Genomic DNA, 16,903 nt, shown 5'->3' with positions numbered 1-16,903 from the left:
AATTGTATTTCGACATCACTGCTCTCAAGTTTTAATGTAGTACTTGTTCTACGAGACCGAAACGCCCGCATTCAAAGCAAAAGCTAAAAATAGCCCCCCACCCGCCTCGTTAAAGGTTAACTGTTATTCATTCTTGTTTTGCGTGCGACCGTTTTCATACGTATTATGGGAAAGCGAAGCCGTGCTAAGAAGCTTTTAAGGCTGGAGAAGGAGCTTTTTAGGTTAAAGAAGAAGCTTAAGAGGGATGATTGTTCGCCCTGTAGCAGTAAGTAATTTAATTTTATTAATCACTTATTTTTAGCAACAGCGGTTGTTCTTTTTTCGCTTTAAGATAGTGCTCTTAAGCGATGCTAGAAAGTTTCTAGCGATTATTTATCTTGTAACTTGTTTACATTTTCCGTAATAAGATAGTGCTCTGTTACGAAGCTAGAAAGTTTTCTAGAAATGTGTGTTAGTCACAGTCGTTAACGGTTTCCTTTGTGCTAGGCTCAAGGTCGAGGTCGCTGACCCCTACAGACCTTTCCGTGCGACTTTTGACTACACCTTCCCCCTCACAAGGAGGTGGCGGTTTTTCGTGCCTGGAGGTTAGTCCTGCTTCAGGACAGGCTTGGGATGTTGGCGCCGATTCTGCGTCCATTGTGTTGGATGCAGAGAAAGAAAACTTGGACTGTGCGTCGGCTCCTGTCGTTTTATCTCCATCGGAGCAGGATGACTTGTTGTCGTTGTTGGGGAACGTTTCTACTCCAGCGACTTCGGTTGGACCACCAATACACGACCGGATTGCTAGTAATTTGACTTTCATTCTAAGAAATGGGTTAAAATCCGAAGACATGTCCAAACTTTTACAGAAGTACCAGGTTCCTGAGAATTGTATTGCCGTTAATAGCCCCAAGCTAAATCCCTTGGTGTCCATGTCGATACCTGATAAATTCGTGCAGAGGGACGCAAATTTAGCTAAGCTACAAGCTCGTTTAGGAGTGGCACTTGCAGCTACTTCGGTGTGTCTAAACACACTTCTTGGAGTCAAATCTTTTGACAAGAGCATAATTGAATCTTTGAACGATTCATTAAAAATTATGTCTGACATCCATTTTAATCAAAGTCAGGTGCGAAGATCTTTAATAAGATCGAATATAAGTGAGTCTCTACGGTCTACGTTGGATGGAATTGCTTTAGACGATTTCTTATTTGGAGCCGACTTAGATGAAAAAGTTAAAGCTTCCAAATCCCTGGAGAAAGTGTCGAAGGATTTAAGTTTGACCAAACCGAAAGCTGTCGTACATGGCTCAAAAAACTTTCGCAACCCGCTTGTGTCCAATCGGTGGAATCGAGCACAGGGAGCAGTGAGAACTCCAAACACAGGCGGGCAGAAAAAGTTCACTCCCAATCAGAGCTCCAACAAAAGGAAGCCATGGCTCCAACCTCGAAAACAATAGTAAGTAAAACAGGGGGCAGGTTGGCCCACTTTTTTCCTGTTTGGAGACGTGTAACCGATGACCCCATGGTGTTATCAGTTATTAGAGGTTATGTGATACCTTTTTGTAATAACATTAATTACAATTGTGTTTCTACTGAACCTAATTGGTCTTGTAAAGAAAAACAAGAGATTGCTTTTCACATTTCTAATCTGTTAGATTTAGGGGCTATTGTTAAGTGTGATTTTGTGCATAACCAATTTTTATCTGGTATTTTTCTTGTGCCTAAATCTGATGGGACCTCCAGATTGATTTTAAACTTAAAAAATCTAAATAAGTACATCAATACTTCTCATTTCAAAATGGAGGACTGGAGGACGGTCTCTTGTCTTTTAAGGCGGAATATGTTTATGGCCACATTAGACATTAAGGATGCTTATTATCATATTCCGATACATAAGGATTCAAGAAAATTTTTAAGATTCTTGTTTAAGGGACAATTATATGAATTTACATGTTTACCTTTTGGTTTGTGCACTGCCCCTCTTATCTTTACTAAAATTTTAAAGCCTATTTTTGGGCGTCTCAGGAGTAAAGGGCTACTCTCTGTTACTTACTTAGATGATTTCTTGTTATTGGGGGATTCATATGAAAATTGTTCTTTAAACGTATCATCAACTCGGTCTTTGTTATGTGAGCTTGGGTTTATTGTAAATGATGTCAAAAGCCAATTGGTACCGTCCAAGGTTTGCACTTTCTTGGGTTTTTGTTTTGATTCTGTTAATATGACTATCGGATTGCCGGAAAAGAAAATTGCCAGCTTATTAGCTTTATTGAATAGTTTTGATTACGGTTACGAGTACTCTCTCCGTAATTTTGCAAGGCTTGTAGGGAAGTTAGTTTCGAGTTGTCCGGCAGTACGTTTTGGTTGGGTACACTTCAAGTCATTTGAAAGGTTTAAGTTCATTCAGTTAATGGTAAACAATAAGAGTTTTGATGACATGTTTACATTTCCAGTTTCCCTAGCTAGAGACTTAAATTGGTGGAAAACAAACTTGATGATCTCAACTCCAATTAGGACTTATCGATATGCCCTGGAAATTTTTTCTGATGCCTCAAAGACAGGCTGGGGTGTTTGTTGTCAAGGGAAGACGGCCAGAGGTGTTTGGACCGTTTTTGAACAAACTCTCCATATAAACAGCTTAGAACTTTTAGCGGCGTTTTATGGACTGATTTGTTTTGCATTTGACTATTCAAATTGTGAAATTTTATTGAGAATAGACAATAAGACTGCTATTGCTTACATTAATAAGTTTGGGGGAACCAAGTATTTTACTCTTAATACTTTGGCGCGCGATATTTGGGACTGGTGTGAGAACCGGAAAATTTTTTTGTTTGCATCTTACATTCCTTCTGCAGATAATGTTATAGCCGATCGTGAATCGAGGAAGTTAGATGTAGAAACAGAATTTGAATTGTCAGATCAGGTTTTCCAAGAAATAATTTCCGTTTTTGGTGTACCAGAAATTGATCTTTTTGCCTCCAGATTTAATACAAAGTGTAATAGATTTGTTTCCTGGAGAAAAGATCCTCTATCGGTAGCAGTAGATGCTTTTACCTTAAACTGGTCAAATTTATATTTTTACGCGTTTCCTCCTTTTCCGATGATTTTGAAAGTGCTCCAAAAGATAAGCCTTGATGGGGCCGTAGGTATTGTAGTGGTCCCCTTTTGGCCTACTCAGGTTTGGTGGCCTCTCTTTAAGGAACTATGCATATCGAAGCCTATTATTTTTCAAAGTAGTGATATTGACGATGAGGATAGTAATTTAATTTTACCTTACAGAAATCGCGTTCATCCCCTAGCAAAATCACTTTCCCTGGTTTCGTGCAAGTTATCAGGGAAGCCTATCGTTTGAGAGGAATTCCTCCTGAATCTTTTGAACTTTTCACCAACTCAATATCATCAGCTACTTTAAAGCAGTACTCTTCGGCTCTTTCTAGATGGTGGTATTTTTGTGGGACTCATGGTTGTGATTTTTACAATAGTTCTCACTCAGATATAATTAAGTTTCTTACCGTAGAATTTAATAAAGGTGTATCTTTTAGCTACCTAAATGTCATAAGATCGGCGATTAGTTTTGTTAGGGGCAATGATTTTGTAAACAATCTAGAAGTTAAGAGATTGTTTAAAGGAATTTTTAGAAGTAGACCGCCTAGGAGAAAGTATGACTCCATCTGGGATCCGAATGTGATTTTACAGCATTTACAGACTCTTTTGCCTTCAGAGGACTTACCTTTGAAGGATCTTTCTTTAAAACTAGTTACTTTATTGGCTTTAACTACTGGCCATAGGATTCAGACTCTTTCTAAAATTAAACTTTCTAACATTGTATTTTTGGATAAGCAGATTGAAATTCGGATCCCTGATGAGATCAAAACTTCTGGTTTAAATAGAGTACAGCCTAATTTGATTTTGCCATTTTTCTCTGACAAAAAGTTGTGCGCAGCGTATACGCTCAAAGTTTATATTTCTAGGACTAGGAGTTTGCGGAATTCAGCTGATTCTTTATTCATTTCATTTAATAAACCGCATTGTGCGATTCACAGTACGCAAACCCTTAGTCGCTGGATCAAGATTGTTTTATCAGATAGTGGTGTCGATGTCTCACTGTTTAAATCGCATAGTATAAGACACGCTAGTACGTCGGCTGCTTTTAGATCTGGAGTAAATATAGATTCTATTAGGAAGTCGGCTGGTTGGAGCAAAAGCTCAGAAACTTTTGCTAATTTTTATAACTTGCCTTTGTGTGAATCCAACGTTTTTGCAAGTTCAATTATAAATTTATGATTTCGATTTATGGTAGTTATATCTTTCATATTGTTTTTTAGGTGTATTTCTGATAAATATTAAATTTGTAGCAAACTAAACATTGCTTTGAACATCTACATTAAAACTTGAGAGCAGTGATGTCGAAATACAATTTCTAGATTAAACGAACTTACCTGGTGAAGTTCTAATCTTAATTGTATGAGACATCACTGCTCTCAAGTTCAATCCCACCCACCCCCTTTTGTTTTTACCCACTTATTTAGTTTGCAGCTTTCAACAATGAATAACAGTTAACCTTTAACGAGGCGGGTGGGGGGCTATTTTTAGCTTTTGCTTTGAATGCGTGCGTTTCGGTCTCGTAGAACAAGTACTACATTAAAACTTGAGAGCAGTGATGTCTCATACAATTAAGATTAGAACTTCACCAGGTAAGTTCGTTTAATCTAGTAATTGTTAGATAATGTCAGAAATCATTATGTAACATCATACCTTACGCATATTTTTTTCGCCATAAAGTATACAAAACACATTGGTTCGGTTATCAAAGAAAGCATCATTAAACACCTTATTCCGCCAGTATTTGGCGAAGCCCACTTAATTGGCATATACAGGGTGTTTCGAAATTCGTGCACACAGACTGTGTGAGATAGTGTTATACAACGAAAACAGAATAAAAAGTTCCTCTACCAGTTTTTGATCAGACCGGAACTTTTTTCTTTTTCGACGTGCTGAAGCTTGTTTACTAGCAGACGGCGGACATTTTGAACAATTGTTGTAATTACGTACTCGTCCTAATTATAGTTTATTTTGAACCTTCTTTTGTTTTTAAAAAATGTGTTATTATTAAAGTATAACCAGTGGCGCATCGTAGGGGGGGCGGAGATTTTTAAAACCGCGGTATCTCGAAAAATAGCGGTCTGATGGAAAACTGGTAGAGGAACTTTTTGTTCAGTTTTTGTCGTATAACACCATCCCATAGTCCGTGTGCGCGAATTTCGAAACACCCTGTATAATCAAAAATCAAATTGTGAAAACTTCCTGCACATCCACTTACGTTTATTCGTTAATTACATTTTACTCATTAAGGTGAAGTTCACAGGACAATCAATTACATTCATTGTATCCACCTCTTTCAAAACAAACATTCGAATTATCAATCAAAATGTATGAGTAAATATACATATAAATGTTGCAAAAAGGTATAGTTATTTCAATTAAAAACACTCCTCCAAGCAAGTAATATTATAGTGACGCAATACCATCCAAGGATAACAATAATTATTATCGCCTTAATGCAGATAATTAAATGTTTACAATCCTCGAACACTTACCAACACAATAAAGCAATAAAAATTGCAAACGATATCACAGATGCCGGATAAGACGTACAAAACAAGCCATGGGCGTAGTACACCTGCCCAACCCTTTCGTGCAGCAACGGGGGTCTTGTGATAGACCCCCTCGATCGTGATTCTTCACCGTGATTGCTCATTGACTATGTTACGCTACCCATCACTCAAACTTACTTTATAGGGACATTTCCATAAATGCATCTGAAAATTGGAAAAAAATCATTTTTAGACATGCAACAAAATAAATTTGTATAAGAAAATTGACTTTGATTAGTACAATCGGTCTATGCAAATGCAAGGTTATTCGGTATTTAACCTGTACTTAATTATAGCTACTTGCATATATCTATAATGTAAATTAAATCTAAAAATACCTAATACAAATAAAATTCGAGATAAAATTATAAATCAAAGCCAAACACAGTGATTAATTAGCATTTTTTTTTATGATATACAAGATACACAAGAACCACGTTTTTTTATAATCATTTTATTTATACAGGGTGTTACACGACCGTTCGAAAAAAAAAAATCGGGTTGTAGAGGGCATCAAAACAAGCACTTTTTCCAAATAAACCGAGGGTCCAACGTGTTTCGTTTGGGAGCCACCCCCCAAAGAGTGTTGAAATCTGCATTTCTTCTTTAATTTTTTTCTCAGCAACCATAAGAGTTACAAATTCGGGTGGCATGTCTTTGAATAGGTTTTTGGGTATGCTCTTTCCGATTTTGCAATTTTTTTTTCAAAATTCCTACCCCTAAAGGGCGCACCCCTAAACTAGAGTGCAAAAAAAAATTCTGATTTCGACGAAATTTGGTATCTGGGGTTTTTTTAACATGAAAATCACGAATCTGAAATTAGTTTTTGAAAATTCGAAAAAAAAAGTTCCACTGCAATTCTTGGCGGGACAACGAAAATAGAGATAATTCCACGAAATTTGTTGTGTACATACTAAACGAGTTAAAGAACAAAACTGTCGAACAGTTTTTTAAAATAACTTTTCAAACAAAAGTTATACTCATTTGAATGTTGGTCCTTCGGGTCGCGAAGTGTCCCAAGCCTACTAGTAGGCCATAATTTCGCATGTGTTGGTTGACAATGTCGCAAAAACAAAAGATTAACGGTTTGAGTCGATATTTTGTTATTTGGAATTAATTCGGTCATTAAATGATTAAAAAATTCGATGTATCGATTAAAACACCTACCAAGGTATCTTAAAGCGCTGATCGATTATTTATTATCTAAATAAGGTAGGGGAAATTTGTCCTTAAAAGGAGCGTGTTCTTTTGGAAGTTATTTTTCAACCTAAGATTATGAAAATTTTTGATCATAGTGAAAAAGTATCATACGGAAAGTGATTTGACTTTTTCCCCTACCTTATTTAGATAATAAATAATCGATCAGCGCTTTAAAATACCTTGGTAGGTGTTTTAATCGATACATCGAATTTTTTAATCATTTAATGACCGAATTAATTCCAAATAACAAAATATAGACTCAAACCGTTAATCTTTTGTTTTTGCGACATTGTCAACCAACACATGCGAAATTATGGCTTACTAGTAGGCTTGGGACACTTCGCGACCCGAAGGACCAACATTCAAATGAGTATAACTTTTGTTTGAAAAGTTATTTTAAAAAACTGTTCGGCAGTTTTGTTCCTTAACTCGTTTAGTATGTACACAACAAATTTCGTGGAATTATCTCTATTTTCGTTGTCCCGCCAAGAATTGCAGTGGAACTTTTTTTTTTCGAATTTTCAAAAACTAATTTCAGATTCGTGATTTTCATGTTAAAAAACCCCCAGATACCAAATTTAGTCGAAATCAGAATTTTTTTTTGCACCCTAGTTTAGGGGTGCGCCCTTTAGGGGTAGGAATTTTGAAAAAAAAATTGCAAAATCGGAAAGAGCATACCCAAAAACCTATTCAAAGACATCCCACCCGACTTTGTAACTCTTATGGTTGCTGAGAAAAAAATTAAAGAAGAAATGCAGATTTCAACACTCTTTGGGGGGTGGCTCCCAAACGAAACACGTTGGCCCCTCGGTTTATTTGGAAAAAGTGCTTGTTTTGATGCCCTCTACAACCCGATTTTTTTTTTTCGAACGGTCGTGTAACACCCTGTATAGCATACAACAATCTTTCTATAACGTCCTCAAGTGTCCGAATGTTCTAAAACAAACACGACATATTTCCCGGAAATAATACATCACATCCGCGTTAGTTTCTTCAAGTGGGAGGATTTTTCACATCCATTTTGTTTTTTAAAGGACTCGCTTGTGATTATCGTTTGCATTTCGCGTTTCTTTCAAACAGTTGTGAACAAAGACGAATTTACAATGCCAATATCATTCTTTTTGTGTCATTTTTAGTGTGTAAACTGGTCCGAAATGTGCAGTGATCATTTCAATGAACTTTTTACTGCTAAATTCACAAATTTGGTTGGTCCAAAATACGCGAGCATTTGCTTTTTGCTTTGAGCCGTACTTTTGTTTAATTAATAATCATATTCTAGATGTTCGGGATTCCTAACAAGATCCTTAATGTTAATCTTGAACTTAAAGGATAAATTAAATTAGATTTCAATTTAAATTTGGTTTGACTATAACCAACCACCACCAACTTGCAAAATCAAAGTCTAATCTTGTGTAGCTCATGAGAATTCTATAAGAAACGAAAATAGGACCTTATGTCGAAAAGCAAAGCACAGAATAAATCAAAGTTCCCTTATGAACAACGAGAAAAAATACGACACGTACTCGCATACGGTGGGCGACTTCCACTCCGATGACTGATGACTTGATGAGGTACCAACGACGGATAGGGTGAACACATGCACATTCCACGTGGGATTTTGTATATCCAAAGAATGTGGAAAAGTATGTCGCAAATGTCCGATGTATGTGCATGTGATATAAGTTTGGCAGACTTCACATAATACATAGTATATACGTTTTGGATGTTTTCTGTATATGCATAGGATATGCTGTGTATATTGGTATACTGACAACTGGATATACCATGAATATTCCTGTAATATGCAAAGATGTTCAATAGGATATTCTATGTAAATTGTATACATTCAGAATGGATGTTCTATAGAGATTCCTCTAACATTCGGGAAGTTTACTAGCATCTATACCTACATAAATAAATTCATTTCACTGAGTGAAGCTGTTTGTTTATTAAGTCTCCTAGTATAGGTACAATAGAAAATATGCTTAAGAAATTATTATTTTTTTATTTAACCCTGTAGTCTTAATTCATCTTGATCGTGTTCTTGTTCAACACTATAATAGCGCGAGTTCATAACAAATAGGTTGGTAACTTACCTGCCATTCTTGTCCTTATATTAATTCCCATCCAGTCTTTACATCTCACTAACACATATTTGCAACTTTAGGTCATGCACACACGAAATAAAAATCATTACTTTCACTGTCCAAATTAGACAAACAAACTCATTAATAGCTCGCGGAATAGCTCTCCCGATTTTAGAAAAATGAACTGTATTTGCAATAGCAGCTTACTGTCTTCATGAGACGCTAACGTTTGTAACGTCGGTAATACATAAAACGCATGTATCTAATCCAAAACGTGTATACATACCATATAATCCCATGTATATGCATAGAAGTCCTCCTGAGGAGGTATAAGATTTATACATAAAAGGTACATACAATGTGTGTGCCTAAACATCCATAGCCCATCCAAAATATGTATTTATAGAATATCCATACTGGACATAAAATACATATGCCAATAATGAATATACATAGTATATACATAAGATGAACAGGATATTCCCTGTACATTATGAATTTAAAATGTATATACATAAGATATCGAATGCTATGTGGGATATAAGTAAGATAATTACTACAGAAAAAATTAAATTAAACTCAATGTTTTTTGGGTCAATGAACAAGAATTCAAAAATGTGTCCTGGAACTTTGTTTTTTTTTGGTCGTTTTTGTCCAAATATTTGGCCTATATCTCAGAAAGGAAGCATTTTTGCGACAAAAATTCAAAACAAAATTCACAACTTCAAACGGAGTTCATACTTACTATTTTGTTACAAATCACCTTTTGCATGCTTGCTTAATCGAATTCAAAGAAGTTTCAACCCTTAAATGTTGACTCAGTTTTACAAATGTTACCGAAGTTTAAACCAATAGAAAGCGACAAGGAATTTACAGAAAAGGTACATTTTCGAATCTATAGCTTTGGAAATCGGTAGCGCTCAAAAGGATGCTTTACCTGTGGCACACATTAAACATTAAATGATTAAATTACTGGAAACTACGCAGTTTAACAGAAATTTTAGAAATGAAAGCACGAGGTTCTATTTGCACTATTAATGAAGAGAACTCTAACTAACTTACTGTTTTGATAAAGCATGCCGTAATTAATAATTTATAAGTACTGTCCATTTCGGATGTACATAGCAGAAATTAGTACGAACTGCGTGGGTAGGTACGCACTTTTTTATACTAATTACTGTCATTTATTGACTAGACAATTAAGTTTGGGTACAATGGATTCGAGACAGATTTCAATTAATATTGTAGCGACATAAATTTTAACGGTAGCTAAAGCAAACGGTACAAAATCAATAACCGCAACAAAACAAACTGTTATACATTTATTGCGGAATCCTAGGAAAAGTATAAGTGGTTATGTGAGACGAATACTGCGGAAAATAGATATATAACAAAACAAAGGGCGTGGAAATCAATCAACGCGTAGTCTCATATTCATCGGCTTCGATATTGTATTTTCTTCCAAATGTACCGCGGCGTTCCCCAGCGTGGATCCTAAAGGCCTAATATTACCTTCTTGGTAATTTGTTTATTCCGCCGCACACGGATCAATTAAATCTTTGTCAGAATCAGTTGAAGGACACAATTGACGTAAGTACGCGATTATCGAATGAGTTTAATGAGGGGGTGTGCATAAAAAGGTGGGCACTAAGAGCATATTGGAAAAATTTATTATTTAAGGAAACTACCATTGAACGTTATTGTTTACCTCCTTGTGTATACGCTTTAAAACTAACTCAATCAATCGGGAAATGGGTAAACTAGATTTTTTTAAGGTTTGAACAGTTTAGTTACCGCGTAACACAAATGTGAAAGATGAGTAACGGGCAAATATAGACCATAGCAGCTATCAATTAGCGAAAACCCAAAGTTTGTAGGTGACCCAGGGGCCGAGATCTCGATAGAACAGACAGACGATAGACAGACAGACAGACGACGGAAAATTAAGCGCATAAGCGTTACCTCAGCTAACCAAACATGCATGATAACCTATAAACACACAGTTCATTGCTTATTCGTGATTGTTTGGTGAAAAACGACATCCCAACCATGCCTCAGCCACCGTGCATATCAGAAGCACTTTGAGGATTGGGGGATTACACAGAAGGGGACAAAATAGATATTGATGAATAAGTAAATATTTTTCTAGAAAAAAAATTTACTTTTTCCATTGATCAAACCAGGGGGTACCGCAAATCTGATTAGTTCGTATCAAAAAAATGGTTTACTTAATTGCTAGAAGCCATCTTGAAAAAGTTTTGAATTAATCAGTAATTAAGTCAGGGTCATTCTGAAAGATTTGAGCCACAATTAGAAAATCATTTGCCTTTGGATACCGGGTTTGTTAACCGTGCAGCTAAAAGTAAACAGAGAATCGGGTTCCGGATTAAGAAGAATGATTAGAGCAGTTTACGCTGAAAAATTCCAGTGCGTATCCGCGAACTTTGCCACTTGAATAAATGAATACATAGAAGCGAGTTAATTGAATCTGTCAGTTTGTTACACTACAAAAATGATAATTGTGTAATCGGACGAAGACCATCGCAAAATACGCAAGTTTTGGTAGTATAAAATAAACGACCATATTTCGACCAAAGAAAACCTAATTAAGCGCGCCAGTATATTTTCTTTGCAATAAAGAGGTATTTCAAAAAAATTCAGTGTAGTTAAGTAATGTGTGAAATTTTCGTACCTACACGAATTCGATCAGCATGAATTGAAGCTTCAATGAACACTCGGTACTCAAACGGGCACTTCATTATGAGAATAGTTCCGGAGCTATGTATTTCTTTTCTATGAGTTGAAGTTAAAAGCTAAAAGTAATTGCTCTAATTCGTAGCATCGTAGCTGCCGATAAGGAAATCAAGATATTGTAACTAATTTGTATCCGTTCCCGTGGGGATGTTTAAATTGTCTTTGCATCCGAAAGCTCACTTCGATTGGAAGAGAAGGGAAAATGAATATCCTATCATTTCAGATCCGATAATCATATCAACAATTGGCCGATTTTAGTTCCTTAGTACTAATTTAAAACTAGGATAGAAACCGGCAAGGTCGCTCGGTTACACGTAGATGATCCCAAAATTCCGGGACGCGGTCGTTATTTACTGGACTACCGATTTTAGAATTTTAACTCGGCAAGCATAATTAACCTTCGCTAATTCGATGTGTTGCAGCAAATTTTGTTTTGGTGTCAAATGAAGCGCGCCTCATTAGCATAAATTTCAAGTCTCAGATGTTTAGGGTAACAGGGGATCCAGTAATTAACAAGTTTTAATTTTTGGACGATATCACTCAAGTACTCCAGTCGACGGAAACTCCAGCATTCCCTTCTAGTATTTGGAGATTCTCATAAAATGTATGAGCTTGGTTTAGATGGGATCTTTCGATCTTTTTGGATATTGTCGTATTTTCAAAGTGGTAAATTTTGCATTTTTATTGAAAAGAATTTTGATTTCTGTTCCCGAACCATTTACTTTTAAAGGTAAGCGTTTGATATTTTCGTTTGGTTAATTACGAAGGGGGGGAGAGGGGGTGCTTTCCTTTGTTTTGTTTCCCATTAGATACAGTTAGTTCATTTTTGCTTCCGTTCCTGCTTTGAGGAAATCGCGCCTTTTTCCTTGTGTCGTAATTCCGCCCGTGGCTTCCGAAACCGACCGTTCTTGGTCAGGAGTAAGGATCGAAAATCTCCTGTTAACCGTATTATACCAAGGAGACTACCTCACCGTCCTGCCGACTTCCTAAGGTTCCTAAAATGTTTCAAATTACCTGCATAGAATTGTTACTAGTTTATTTTGCGGATTAAAATTGATCTTTTGGATCCTACCAACTTCTTCCATTTCATGGTATGCAACCGGTTTGCACGGACTACCGAAGTTCGTGGCATGCTTACTATCTAAACACAGAAGTTCATCGTTCATTCAGAGAGCAATGCCAATTCCAATCTAGACCACCATTCTTTGATCTTCCCGAAATATTGTCGATGTAAGGAGGATCTATCGAGCTTGTTTCATGTGTCTTTTTAAGAAGGTACAGTGCTATTCATTTATTTAGGTACCTAAACAGTTAAGATCTTTAAGAAAAATCACCGTAACCGATTGCCGATTGAAATTTAAAATTTATTAAGGAAAACTGGATATCTGTGTTCTTAAAGATATCAACCTCTGAGCAAATGTGAAGCCGTTTGTATTGCATGCATTTTTACCATTTATGAATCAACCAGTGGGTCGTTAAAAAATATCAGTTTTTCAGTTAAGGTTAGTTTGTTCAAAATTAAAGCAAGAAAATCTCCAAACACATGGGTCCTTACGATTATTTGTAATTTGTCTATAAAAATTGTGCCGTATATTGGGTTAAACAATTAATTATGAAAGGAGAGATCCTAAAATTGATCTTAAGGGCTAGCCGCAGGTGTGTTACTGATTTTGCTAAAGAATGTTCAAGTTCACCTGGAAAGTTTATTTCCAACGAGGGGTAGTCAACCCCCTTAAAATGCCCACCATTGGTATTAGTGTGAAGCCGATTCTTTAAAAACGACGTTCAATTAAAAATCGCTTTGTAAGTGTAACAGAATGGTTCTTAATATCATTGTTTTGTTTCATTTATGTCCCAGCTTTCAATTCATAAATGACGGTGAACGAGAATAAACTTAACTTTAGAATAAGACTTCCGAAAGATTTGATTGGAGGGTTTTCTTTTTATGATAATTTCATTTTGTATGTAGATACACGATGAGAGGTATATTCCATTTGCATGTTATGACTAACTCAAGTTAAGGTGACCTTCGCTTTTTGGATTTGTAAATCGCTTGTTTCGCACAAGGAGACATTTAGGTAAAAGGCGTCAAACGCGAAACACAGCTAATTAAATTTACATAGTCATTAATTAACCTTCCCCTTCGGTGGTACTATTAAAACATTAACACTATTTATTCCTAATTGTCATTGTACGATTTTCTCCTGCCTTTTTACTAAGCGACGCGACGCGATCGACGGATCTAATCATATCCAAGTTTTTAGCCAAATTTGTAATTAATCTCGTTCTAACCTCCAGAGAATATGGTCACATTAAACATGCACAAATTTCGTATTCCTGCGATTCAAACACCATTTACGAAATTTACATTTTCAATTGTTAAGGATGTGCATACGTAGTACAGTTTCATTATAATGAGATAAATATGTAGATTGCTGTTGATATTTATTAAGATACCCTACTAAACCCTTCGCTGTAGATAAATTTAATATAAACACATTCGACATCAGTTAGCTACTTTCTTAGTGCTTATCTAGTAATACAATAAGCATTTCTACAATATTTCCCTAAGCAGAGTGGCAAATGTAAATAGATATTGTAGGAAATAGCAAATACCCATGTAGTAGAATGTCACAGTGTCATGATTTATGCTTGAGGAGAGCTACGCTATATTTAAATAGCACTAAAGTAATTAAATCGTCGGGAACGCCTTCCACTTTGTCTCCCCTAGTTAATTGGACCCAATCTATCGGTTGTACTAATGATTCTTTTATTTGTAATCAATATCTTCTGATGATAATTATGGAATGACAAATTAAGAATTCGCTAATGTGGGACATCCTTCATTAAAAAATAACGCACTAATGCTAATATTAATTAAGGGTATCAAACTTTGGACGTTCTCTGTTACAGTATTTACGAATGTAGTTCAAAGGAAATGTCTTAAGGGTAACCAGGTTTGGTTTAATAAAATTAGAAGTGTGGCATTTGTATACATTTAATCAACTTTCGTATTGCACATCGTTATTTAACTTCGCTGTTGGTAAATTTCTTGAACCACATCAAGCAACTGAAATTTGCAATATTGCTTTGTTAAATTACGTTGAGCCAGGGCTTTGAATAATTTTATTGTTGTGCATCTCGAGGATAGATTTTTATAAGATAATTAAATACAGCACGATGCATAAAACATTGCCTTATACTGCAACATTTAACAATTTTGTTATAAAAATAATTAGTATGCAAAGGCTCCAAACATTATTTACACTACTAGCACGAAAATTCACAAGAGAGGTAGGGATTAAGTTAGAGAACGATTTTTTCGGGTATTCGGTTTTGGGCCATACTGCTGAAAATATAGTTATTTCGAGAGACTTTGGAGAATCACGTAGTTTCCCGCGAAAATTTCGTTCCGGGATCGTCAGAGCGAAAGTTGCTATATTTTAGGCCATCAGAAAGCCTAACGAAAATTATTCGGAACGTAACCAAGTTTATATTTCGGATATTTCTTGAAAGTGAAATTGTCACATGAGTACCGTGAGTTTTACAGTTGAAAAAGCTAACTATAAGTGAATTAAATAACCGTAATTGTTTTGAATCTTATACCCCAGGAGGAATTATTGTGCAATCACAAAAAAGAACTGTAACGCTTATTAAACGCGTTTCCATCGCATAGATTACAACGCTACTCGGTCGAGGACAAATTATTAAAAGTTTTGGTGTTTCCGTCGATACAAAGGATTATTGTTAACATTCAGTGTCAAGTTATTTTGCCTCGAATGAACCAAAAGAGGAATTGACCTTTGGCATTAGAATTCGTAATCATAAAATTGTTGTAGTTACACAAGAAACATTAATACAATTTTTTCTTAATGAAAGTTCCTCCTGTTGTAATATTAGAAAGCTTTCAGAACCGTTAAAAGCCCGTTAGAAACAAACTGGCGTGATAATGAAAACCTCACTTGCCTGTGACTTATAGACATAGAATTTAACGTACGAAAATATGTTATCCAGAGGGTACTCCGTATAATCCATAGGAGTGAATCCCGGCCTCGCTACAGATCCATTTCGTCCATACTGTCCCTACAAGTAGGGCTGTCCCAAGTCTATTTTGTATGAAGATACAAATCTAGAGGCATATTGAAGCCGTTATCTTTAAAAAGATTTGACTATAATTAGATATATTGCTATGTAAACTACATCATGCGTTTTATTTGGTATTTGCGTCTACAGTAATGATGGGTCACACTGTATGTGCTAAATTCCATTCATTTTTGACGATAAATATTGGTCTCTAATTTAGATTGAACACAATTTCCATCATGTTATTCGAATTTGAAGTAGTTGTTGATTTTATTTAGAATGGTTAATTCAATGAGGTGTAATTTCGTTTAAATAATCGCCTTTTGGTTTGTGTATTATGTTGTTTGGATAAATTTGTTTTGGAAAACTTTATCTCATGTATTATGTGTTACCAGAAATTTCAATGTCTTTTTTAAAAAAATTTTTCGATGTAATTGTTCACCAAGAAGTGAAGGCGACCCCCATTTTGTTTACGGCGTGTTTAGTGTACACAATTGTAAGCCTGTCTTTTTGTTTGATTTTTCCCAGTGGTCCCACTGAGGAAGGACAGCAAAGTGCGTATGAAATATTTGGATTACCATATAAAAATACTAAACGGAGTCTGACTTTTGAGCCTACTCACCCTACAAACCTTCACTTCAACACCACCTAAGGCCGAAAGAAAAACCTTTTAATTTAACTCATGTTATCTCCGGTCATTGTGATACGCTGCGTAAAGCTAATCAAGTTAGATAATCAGACGTTTTTCGTCGATGTAAAACAGATGTTAGTTGTTCAACGACGCAGTAATGTTGATAAGACGATGGAAATGGTTCAGAAAGCTAAAAAGAAAGGGACATTGTATTAAATAGGAGAGACGGACATGAATCGTGGCTTGTTTGATGGTGTACGTTTAATTCTTGTTTTTTTTTTGGTTTGGTAGACGTTGAAACGTTTCCGCTTATTGTTGGGGTGATTGGCAGCTTTGCCATATTTGAGCGTATTATTGCAAGACGATCCTTCTTGCCAGTTCTAAAATGAGGGAAGTTTTTTAAGTGCTCTAAAAAATTTTTATTGCGCTGTTGTACCGGATCCCACTCAGGTTAGGTTTCCTCGTGAGGATTACTGCTAGTATCGGGCTCGTTTGTTCGGATAGAAACCACAAAT

The 16,903-nt window shown here is 35.8% G+C and overlaps 1 protein-coding gene across 2 annotated transcripts; it reads left to right on the top strand.

The window, feature by feature from the left end:
• The first annotated feature begins 70 nt into the window (after nucleotides 1-70).
• LOC116168032 lies at nucleotides 71-4,343 on the top strand. Of its 2 annotated transcripts, XM_031483681.1 has the most exons (3): nucleotides 71-265; nucleotides 487-1,435; nucleotides 3,259-4,343. In XM_031483681.1, coding segments are annotated over exons 1-3 (1,050 nt in total). In that variant the 5' UTR covers nucleotides 71-165; the 3' UTR covers nucleotides 3,260-4,343. The 2 variants fall into 2 exon arrangements, with proteins under 2 accessions (XP_031339541.1, XP_031339540.1); XM_031483680.1 differs by lacking the exon at nucleotides 3,259-4,343 and having other exon boundaries at nucleotides 487-2,146.
• The last annotated feature ends 12,560 nt before the right edge of the window (nucleotides 4,344-16,903 follow it).

This window comes from Photinus pyralis, unplaced genomic scaffold (genome assembly GCF_008802855.1).
Source record: "Photinus pyralis isolate 1611_PpyrPB1 unplaced genomic scaffold, Ppyr1.3 Ppyr1.4_LG4, whole genome shotgun sequence".
NCBI classification, from domain to species: domain Eukaryota; kingdom Metazoa; phylum Arthropoda; class Insecta; order Coleoptera; family Lampyridae; genus Photinus; species Photinus pyralis.
Note: the sequence above shows the minus strand (reverse complement) of the source record. Positions and strands in the feature narration are given on the sequence as shown.